Source organism: Cydia fagiglandana, chromosome 6 (genome assembly GCF_963556715.1).
Source record: "Cydia fagiglandana chromosome 6, ilCydFagi1.1, whole genome shotgun sequence".
NCBI classification, from domain to species: domain Eukaryota; kingdom Metazoa; phylum Arthropoda; class Insecta; order Lepidoptera; family Tortricidae; genus Cydia; species Cydia fagiglandana.
This window is the reverse complement of record NC_085937.1, coordinates 8,369,638-8,380,694: the sequence shown is the minus strand read 5'-3', so window position 1 is coordinate 8,380,694 and position 11,057 is coordinate 8,369,638. Positions and strand designations below refer to the sequence as shown.

At 39.8% G+C, this 11,057-nt stretch overlaps 1 protein-coding gene across 1 annotated transcript in view; it reads right to left on the bottom strand.

Annotated features, from left to right (window-relative positions):
* Positions 1–294: 294 nt before the first annotated feature.
* Positions 295–11,057, bottom strand: part of LOC134665078 (BMP-binding endothelial regulator protein) — a 74,756-nt gene continuing 63,993 nt past the window's right edge. Inside the window, exons 5-8 of the mRNA XM_063521884.1 lie at positions 5,693–5,902; positions 4,160–4,404; positions 2,661–3,800; positions 295–2,036 (exon numbers count right to left, since the gene is read on the bottom strand). Coding sequence (XP_063377954.1) covers positions 2,715–3,800; positions 4,160–4,404; positions 5,693–5,902 — 1,541 coding nt within the window. The 3' untranslated portion in view covers positions 295–2,036; positions 2,661–2,714. The remainder of the gene's footprint in view (positions 2,037–2,660; positions 3,801–4,159; positions 4,405–5,692; positions 5,903–11,057) is intronic.

Below are 11,057 nucleotides of genomic sequence, written 5' to 3'. Positions count from 1 at the left end.
TGTGGTGGTGGTCAAAAATCGTGGGTTCAAACCTCGATAGTGCTTGTATAGAGCAGAAAAAAATGTTCTCGAAAAAAAATACAATTTTGACTAAGTATATATTAATGGATGTAGGTATAATATAAATAGTTTATTTTTATTTTATACATTCATCAATCTACCTCCTCAAGTTTGTCTGAAAGGTTCTTTAATCGGTTTTCATAGTGCTTAGGTAGCATTTCAATAGATAACACCACCATACAGACAAAGGTACATCATCGGTCATCGGCGATCTGGGCTAATGAAACAAAAGGGTTTTTCAACAAAATTGCATTATTTATTTATTCCTTGTTCGCAAGCACACAAGTTACTGTAACTTTTAGTTCCTTAGTGGAGCCAATAGTATATTTACGTAGGTACTTAAAATAGAACCAGTAACGTTGTGCAGTAAACACATTACATTTTTACATTTCCATACAATTCCATAATAAAGACCCATTTTATATCAATAAATAATTAAATTTATGGCATGTAGGTAAAGTTTACCCAAAAAGGTACCTACACTATACTTAGATTAGAATAGTATCATAGTATGCATGTTGTCGTAAGAAAGTATACATAATTGTAAAAGAAGGAATAATTTGTAATACCTTAAGTAAATTGTCAGAAATAAAGGTCGCTAATTATATCCTCAAATAACTTACGAGCCTACATAAAACGTAAGCCTTGAAATAAAACATTAAAATTAAGAAAATTTAATTCACTCTTTTGGGCGGCTTTCACTCAGAAAGCGGCCAAAACAGAAAAAATTAAACATAAGAAGTGATTTTTGAAATAATTTCTAATACTTTAGAAAATATTTCGCGTAATAAATAAAAAGAGAATAAAGAAGACATTTATACAAAGGCAATTAAAAAAGAAAATTAGTCAATAATATGACACGTAGACACTGGCTGCTTTTATTTTGCTGGCTGCGTTTATCCTTACTTGATAAATAATCAAAAGTAGATATACTTCAGCCTCCTCTCAAAACATCTACAATGTCTAGTAGAATACACACATTCAATCATTTCAGAATAGAAAGTACTGTCACCAGCTAACATTAACATTAAGTGAACATGTCAGAAACTAAAGTAAGTACACATAGATTTAAAAGTCAAGAATACAATTCATTGGTAACGTATTTAACAACTAAGCTCTAAAACGAGTCTTTAATTAAAACAATATTTAACTACACGAACGAATCTGTTACTACTTTCAGGGTTTTATGTAGATTACTCTCAATCTCATAGCTTCTTGGCTTCGGATAAATATGTTAACTAAGTTTTTGTAAACAACTAGGTACTGATGAGATCGCAATTTGAACTTTACTTTACCGAACGCACTTCCATAACACAAGTCATAATCAATTATCACATTTTAGATACGCTAAGTAAGCATTACATGAGTTTAATGAATTGTAAAGCGACAGCATTTAAATAACAACCAGCGTTCCTTCCTATTTATATAGAGAATCACCAATAGATACTCAATCATTACCAAATATCGTACATCTTGTAGGATATTATTGTTGTGTAGTATAATAATATCCCATTAAGAAAATCGAGGTAAGTATTCAAACTCTCTGACCTCAAAATTATACTGATTATTTTAACTCAACTTCGAGGCTGCACTGCGAGGTTTGTAGACTTTTGAGTCTACAAAATCTACGATGTCTGATCAATCACGATCAATTTTCGCGATTTAACTTACGATCGTTGATCGTGGGTCTTAAAATAATGGAATGAGCTAACTGAATGTCTAAAGGAGAATCTAGTTCCAAAATCTGTCTCAAATTTCACTTCATGCTGGTTGATGTTCGCGAGGCAATAGTGAGCTGTATATAGATGGTCAAAAGTTATTCTATGACATTTAGTATATATTATGTACGTACATCTTATAATAAGTAGTTATATTGAATACTGTTCTTGTAGAAAGATCATCATTCCATTGGTGGTTGTTTACACCTTGTCGAGGTGTATTTTTTAATTCATCTTATTTCTTGCGTCCTCGTAATACTGTAAACAAAAAATACACAAGTTATTTGATTATATTAAAATGAAATTTTAATCTGGTAGATGGGGCATTATTTGGGAAGACTTTGTGTAAGTATGAGAAGGTTAGGAAGCCAATGACGTAGGTAATTACTTTCATACTTGCAAATTCCAAATAGCCCCTGATGATGCAGGAGTTGCGGGTGATTCCCGCAACCGTATTTAATATTTCATTTGGTAGTTAATCTTAATATACATTGTATATACATACATAATGAATTTCGGATAAGAATATGCTAGCTAACCATAAGCGACATAACTATTTATTTCATGTAAATGACAAAGGTACACAAAAACTATCTCAACTGAAAAAATTACATACCTAAATGAGATAAATAAATAAAAGTTCTGACTTTCTTAACATTAATTTAGATAAGACATACCTAATGCAGGTATGGAAACTTTAAGAAACTTTTTTCTTCTAGAATCGTCCTGTAAGAATCAATAAGCTTACTGTTGTGAGATGAAATAAGATAAACACAGGCAGAAACGAAAGTAAAAACTTTTTCAGAAATGATTATCTATTCAATTTTCTTAACGATACCATGGAGTTAAGTATAAGAGCGTTGACAACTGAAAAGTAATTACCTCACTTCACCACACTGGCAGGTTTGACTAGTAGATGCGGAGCCGCTAACAAAGTTAATCAGGATGCAGAATCGGCGGCGGGGGGCGACGGCCGGACCCCGGCTTAGGCATGGTGCCGGGCAGCATCAGCGCCGTGTCGGGCGGCGCGGCGCGCGCGGCGTCGCGGCCGCGCGTCAGCCACGGCGGCGCGCCGCCCGCGCACCACGCCTCGTGCTGCCAGTCCCGCGGCGCCGCGCCTAGCCGCGCGCACTCGCGCGCGTACGCGCCGTACGCCGCACAGTGGCACCGAAAGCCAGAACAATTGCACGCGTCTAATTCACACGCCTCCCTATAATTGTGAGGATTCACTTTCGCCGCACACTCGGTAAAAGCCTCGTATTTGTCGAAGCCGCGGCACAGCCGACGCGCCTTGGCCCGCCGGCGCGGCCGGCACTGGGAGCGGCCGGGGCGCTCGCGCCGGCGCGAGCAAGCTCGCCGACCGCCCACCCGCCACGACGAACCGAACTCCCACGCGTCGCTCATCATCCTACCGTCGCGCGATCTCATATCGTCCTTTGCTATAGAGTTAAAATTGCCACATAAACCGCACAATTTTCCTTTATACACACTCGACACTGTAACTTCCAAGAAGCCGTCTCCGTCCCATAACATTTGCACTCCGATGTTGGCCTTCAAAAGCACGGAACCGTTGCTGCGGATTATCTCCGCTACGCCGCTCTCTCTGTGGGGCAAGCTGATTCTGTTGCCGTTTACTTTGATTCGCATCTTTTTCCCCATATTAATTTTGGTAGACCCTATCCGAAGAGTGGCCGTGCGTGTCCAGGAGGAATGTGAAGTGTTTCTAGCGTCGTTAGAAATTCTTATCGAAAATGAGCCATTTGCGCAGTCGGACACTAATTGATATTTACAGGATCCTTGGAAACTGTAGAATTTTCCATCAAAGGTCTTGTAATGGGGATCCCCGAAGACGGTACAGATGCCGTCGATGTCGACACACCGCGCGCAGCACTGGCCCGGCACGCGCCGCAGCGTCTGGTCGGGAGGACAGGTCACGACGGGGCAGCGCTCCATGGCGCAGCGAGGTTCACCGCCGTGGCATTCACAGGATTTGCAAGCATCAAGCTGCCATGTTTCACCATCCTGAAATATGAATAATAATGTCATATATTTTTCTATTCCAGTATCTCACGTTTACTCAGGTTTACACTTGTAAGTTAAATAAATGTCCCCAGTCACACATAATATCAAGATCAAAACAGGACTGTATAATATACTAAATATACTCGTAACTGTGCTTTTTATATGTTAGCCGACTGGCTAACAACATTTGATGCTGACTAGCGTCACTAGCATCAAATAGGCCAAAGTGCCCAAACGTATCGAAACACATCTTTATTTCTATGGTAACAAAGGTCTGTTAGGATATATTTGGCCACATTGACCGTCACTGTCTATTTGATGCTCACTGGCAAAATAAGTCTAGCAGAAGCTGTACCCACCTGATAAGTATTCCCGCCTATAACACATGCGGCCTTCGCCTCCTCGACTTGCGGGCACTCCGGGCAGCACTTTCCCGGCGCGGGCGGGCGCGCGCGGGCCCCGCACGTCAGCACGGGGCACGTGTGCCGCGCGCACACCACCGTGCCGTTCACGCACGTGCAGTCCGTGCACGGGTCCACGCGGAACGACGCCAGGTGCGCGTGGAGGCTGTTGCCGATTATGCACGGCTTTGTGAAAGTGTGACCTGGAATTCGAAGATATTATTTATTGTAACTTACTTAGGTACTGTCAGCTAAGGAGATAGTTGACTCTAATTATCTCACTTAATTAGAGTCAAATATATATGCATGGGGGGAGGGGGGTCAGTTAAATCTGCAGCTGAATGTACAGTGAGCTGCAAAATTGCATGCAGAAATTATGAATGAATTCATTGATAAAGTCACCATGCACTTTTGCGGCTGATGGTACAGTAGAGTCCGGTTAGTACGACTCCGCATATAACAACCAACCGCTTATAGCGACGAAAGTATAGGCACTTGTTTGGTTTTAGTACAAGCTACTATGAAAGCACAACCGTTTATAACGACTCCGCTTATAACGACCGATCGCTTTTAACGACGGAAATTGATTCAAAATTCGTCCGTCAAGTCCGGTTACAACGACAAGTGACGTAGTTTTTACAAATAAATTGTTGGTAAGAAGCTTATTCCGTCCCGCGCACCCAACTCTCCTCCCCCTTTTGCATATAGGGAGCAAGGTGAAATAGATAGTCATGCGACTTTTCGTAATCTTGCAAACTAAATAAAACAATTCCCATTATTCGATTGAGCTTAAACTTCACACACATAATAAAAAAAAATAAGATATAATTATGTAAGTTGGGTGACCTTCGAGCCGATCTGTCGATGGACACAGGAGGTGGCCACAGGAACTATGTGATAAAACAACGTCATCTTGATTAGATCCCCAAGAATTACGACTTTTTATTTTACGGGATTCGAGTAATTTGCGGATGACGAGTGAGTACGCGTACCTTGATGAAAAGTGGCTTCTGCTAAACGTAATACTAACGTAAATATATATTTAAAAAAAAATGTTTTATTTCTTTGATTGTCGCATAAGTATTAATAAATACAAAATGATGTAATTATTTTGATTAAAAAATATATTAAAATTGGCGGCTCGTTTTGTACGACGTCCGGTTAGTACGACGTAATATCAGCGGTCCCTTGAGTGTCGTTATAACCGGACTCTACTGTACATTACATTAAAGTGTTATATTAAGGTACCGCCCAGCGATGTACACCTATTAAATATGAGGATTCATAATGTACACCTATTAAATAAAAAAACAGAAGTCATAATAAATCTAAGGATCATAATTGTCTTAATAAATTTATTGAATCCTTAGCACCGACCGCACCTTCTGTGTATTAAGGCCCCTGTACACAATGGGCCAGCGTGGGCCAGGCAGGTCATACAATATAATAAAAAATATACTTAAGGAGAGCTTCTACAAAATGTGAACTTACTGGGCAGCATCTTGTCTACTGTGGGCACATTGCAGCGGGGGCAGCACTCGCCGAGCGGCGTGTGTTGTTGCGCGGGAGCGCACGGCAGCACGGGGCACGCGCGCTTGGCGCACGAGAGCGCGCCGTGCACGCAGCGGCACGACAGGCACGGCTCCTCCGGGATGCGCACGTCGCGCCCCTCGCCCACTCTTTGGCCGTTTATCACGCATTCTGGAAACGAGGAGGAGAGAGGTTGAATAAAGAATAGAAACATTCCACGAACACTTCCACTGTATTTGAAATAATAAGTATATTTCCGAAACATTTATGACAGGAAAACCTATTAGAAATGCAGTCAAGCGTGAGTCGGACTAATTACTTAGTTTTTGTACCACCCCTACGGGTTTTTTAAAGGCAATTCACATATAAAAACTGGGCAAGTGCGAGTCGGACTCGCGCACGAAGGGTTCCGTACCATAAAGCAAAAAAAAAAACGGAAAAAAATGCAAAAAGAAAACGGTCACCCATCCAAGTACTGACCACGCCCGACCCAAGTAACACACAAGCAGGATAATAGAGTAAAATTATCATCTTATTCAAATTAAGATTGCATAAATTTTGTGTATATGCGGTGGAAATTACTAAATTCGGAATAAGAAAATATGTGGGCCTAGTGGGGCCTTTATACCAATAAATGCTGAATAAATTTTGCATAGTATTGGTTTTGCATATTAAAGCTGAATAATACTTATTTCTTACACAGTTACTTAGACATTATTCAGCTTAAAGCATTTGTGGTTACTAAAAGCTGCATAATAGCAGCATTAGCAGCAATTAGCTGTATATATTCTGTGTTGTATGATTTTAAGCAGACAATATTAAGAAAAATGTGATAGTGGCTACTAAATGCTGAAAAGAAGCGTCGGTGAAGACTTTCAACTGTATAAAAGCGGTTGCAGTTTCTGTTTTAACGCTAGTTTTTGAATAAAGGTGGACGCTATTACTGGAAGCTGTAATAATATCCACATATTATTTGTTATTCAGTAGCTGCATATATGGGTTAATTATGGCTTTTATTGGCATAACGTCTGAATAATAAAAACTAAAACAACACTTATACTTAAGTTATAGCGATTTTAGTACACATATACTATATTTTCTTGCTAAAAGCTGCAAAATGAACGCAATGAGAAGCGCTATTCAAACTACTGCTTAGTATCAACAAGTGCGCAGTGGAGAGGGTTCCGTAGCTTTATACACGGTCAACAGTGCTACTTGAGTCTGATTGCTTTGAGCTTGAGCGTGTTTTTATTTTATTTTGAACGCATCAAGAATAAATACGCATATTCTTTAATCCAACCATTATTTAAAAAATCGAGGTTTACTTTTCTTAACAATTCTCTTCGATTGGTTATTTTACACAAGATGCATAGTCCTTTTAATTAGAGATGCACCGGATATCCGGTTACTATCCGGCCTATCCGGCCACTATTTTACTATCCGGTCGGATACCGGATAGTGACCTCCTATTCGGCCGGATACCGGATAGTGACCTCCTATTCGGCCGGATACCGGATAGTAACATTGCATGATTTCGGAGTAAACAAATTGGATTTAAGAAACAGACACGGTCATAATCGTACTTGTTTATTATTTTAAAACAATTTAATCATTCCACTGACTTGCACGCGCACTCATTTCGAACCTAGAAATGAGTCCGCGCGAACGTTTACTAGGAAACAGGTCAAACCTGCAGAATGCGCACCTGAAAAACCGAAACGTAGGTATAGTTCCGCCGGCCGAATATTCGGCGGCCGGATACCGGATATTCGGCCAGTGTCCAGGCCAGATATCCGGATTCCGGCCAAACAACTATCCGTTGCATCCGCTAGTTACCATCGTAAACACTGTTAACTGACCATTTTCATACCTTATTGCAACGAGATAAAGTTTACCAATGGCCATTTAAGGTTGTTGTTAGTTGGCAAACAATGTGTCAAATGCTAGTTATTCATATTGTTGCATTAAAAAGTTGTAGACTGGACTGGGTATGAGAAAAATAAAATAATCACCCTCATAGCGAAATCGATTCTCCTGTCGATTTTGAACAGACTGTTTTTAGTTTTCAAGTGGGTCTACTCATACCCATCCCACACTGTACTCGTACTCATACCTAAACAATACTGCCCATATCAAACTATACTTAATTGTACTCATACCCGTGATACCCGCTACTAATATGAATGAATGAATGATATACCCTCACCTTCGCACCTATGCCATATTCATATTCATACCATACTCGTAACCATACCACTCATACTATATATATCTTCGTACTCACGTCGTACATCTTTGCGTTACCTTTACCTACTACATATTTGTCGGAACTGATAACGGAAAAAATAACTGTGTAAACTGCCGTGCCCCCAGATTTATCATATAACTTATATATTATATCGCGTTTATAATATTAGTGGGAAGTAGGATTGAATATTGCCCGTGTTACATACCTATAATGTTTTATCATCAAAGTAGTGAGGATCTATGTGGTTTTGACTATTTGTGTATAGAACCCTAATAGGCTTTAAGATTGAGAAAACAATTACTATTATACTGATGTTATTCAAAACTTGTTGTGTTAAGACCATTATTATCTAACATGTTGCTTTGTAACGCGAATAATGTGACTGCTTATTCAGAAATTAGCACAATAATAGCTGTGGCAGCAGCTTATATTCAGCACAGTCGGACGCCATTACGGTTGCTCACTTTCTAACCTCTACAATTATATAGGAATTGAAAATGAACTGAAAAACCCATTTTATTCATTTTTAATACTAGTTTTATCGTAGCATAACTTGTTAAAGTACATTTTCTATCACTAAAACATCTAAACACCGCAGAAAAATTACAAATTTAAATGTGGAGTAGTAAATTTTCTATATTTACTTTTGAAACGGTGCATTATTTACGCGGCGCTTTAAAATTTTAAATAAAATGCATATATATATTAACAGTAAAGTCGCATGCGCAATGAAATTGAAGTTATGTAAACATCAAATAAATATATGGGTGATGTCCTCCTTATTTTGTAAGCTCACTGCAGAAACTACACTTTGACACGAGTTCACAAATTAAAATGGAAGACAAATCATTGATTTAACACAAATATCTGAATATATTTTCTGTAAAAATGCACTTTGGAACCAAAAGCTTCATAACGTGTGAATAACTGATTCATTGTGTACAAAGCTGGATAACTTTGGTTTAAAAGCGGTATATAAGCTTTTGACAGCCTCTATACAAGTGTTATTCAGCGATTCAATGTGTGGGCATACACTTATATAGCTATTACATTACTGTTATTCAGAAATAAGCGGCGTGGGCACTGCCCACTTTGCGCCCAAACCTTCTGTATAACGTCTGTATAACGCTTATTCAGCTGTTATAGAGCTACCTTATTCAGCATTAAGTACGGCATGCTCTATTATTCAAACAATATTCAGCTACGTTGTGTTACTTGGGGACGTTGCTTAACTTTGGTCAAAAATCACGTTTGCTGTATGGGAGCCCCAAATAAATCTTTATTTTATTCTGTTTTTAGTATTTGTTGTTATAGCGGCAACAGAAATACATCATCTGTGAAAATTTCAACTGTCTATCTATCACGGTTCGTGAGATACAGCCTGGTGACAGACAGACGGACGGACGGACGGACGGACGGACGGACGGACGGACGGACGGACGGACAGCGAAGTCTTAGTAATAGGGTCCCGTTTTACCCTTTGGGTACGGAACCCTAAAAAATACTTTGTTAAATATTGGGTAATGTACGGAACGCTTTGGAACGCGAGTCCGACTCGCACTTGGCCGGTTTTCTAGATACGCTTTTAATATTATACAATTAATTATACAATAAAAAAGACACCTCTTAGCGTTTCATTGTGCCGCTTTTTATATGCCAGCAAAATAAACATTTGAAACAAAAGCGCAAGCCATTCTTTAGCAAATAAGATTGGAAAGGATCAGCGGCTTGGCTGCGACAAAGCGTAAAGTTCATAAATTACTATGACTGGACGATGAATCAATCAGGGCCTAATGACGGAGTCCGGCCGCACACGGCGCGCCCACCGCCGCGAACGGACCCTGAAGGCTCTACCGATACTTTTTCTACGCGTGTAAGTGTACGTACGTACATTAGTAACACTTCCCTTCTTTAAGATAATTACAAATGTGAATACATAATAGATTGCCTTGTCCTCGCTTGGCATTCATTAGGCTCGCCCTCAGTCTTCTGTCGTGAAGTGTTTGGATATGTCAGTAGATGAATGTGCTTCAATAGCGACGCACACTCAATTCTGAGAGCGTGCTCGAACCCGCTGCGTCAGCGCGTGTGACAATCTAACAATGGAGGAAGACACTCAAGTGTCTGTCGTAAAACTAGAGATGACTACACAAAGTAGGCTGTCCTTTTGTACACAAACAATTAACTATTCATCGTTAGTCCGCTATATTCATGTAAGACTCGACTTAAGTTTTAATTATACAAACAAGATTTATACTGATGAAATACTAACGGTTGAAGATTACTGCTGGATTTTATTTATTTAAAGACACCTTGCATGAATATAACTACGGCCAGGTGTGTTTATATGTACCTATACGTAAGTATGAAACGAGGATTATGCACATGAGCCCAACTCTATCAACAATTCACAGCACGCAGCGGGCGTCCATCACTCGCTAATTATTTCAATTTCTCAGATTGTCGTCGCAAGCATACCTAATAATAAAGACGGTCCTCCAAACGCATTTAGAATTTAGATGAGTTTGTTACCGAGGTTAAAACAATCATACAATGAACTCAAACATCTCGAGACAGACGGTCGAAATCCTAAAAAGCCTCGCGCTGATAAGGCATCATGATTATCTCTACATTATGAAGAAATAATAAGTAAGTAGAAGAAGCAAAAAAGCTAATGCACCGTGGGGATCGTAAAACAAACAAACACGGGGTTCACCGCGCCTGCGCCCGCGCAGCCGCGCCGACGTCGGCCGCTTTGACCCGCACACAAAAACCCTCCCATCTTTACCTTTTAAGTAGGTTGTTAACTTTTTGATTTATGGTCAATAATAGAGCCGCAACGCCGTGGGAGACTTTTTGACCACCACAAATATATAATTTTAATGAACCCCTGTGAACACATAATAAGATCTTGTTGGATTTAAGGCTTCCATCCCTAAAGTTAAAGCAGCCTCGCTGTACGTATCCTGCGGTAAGGGCAGGACTCTGTGGCGAATGCCTGCGCTGGGTGGTCCGCTTTGCACAAATAAATAATCTTGCAGCTTTCCATTATTAAACAAATAAGAAAGTAATCTTTTC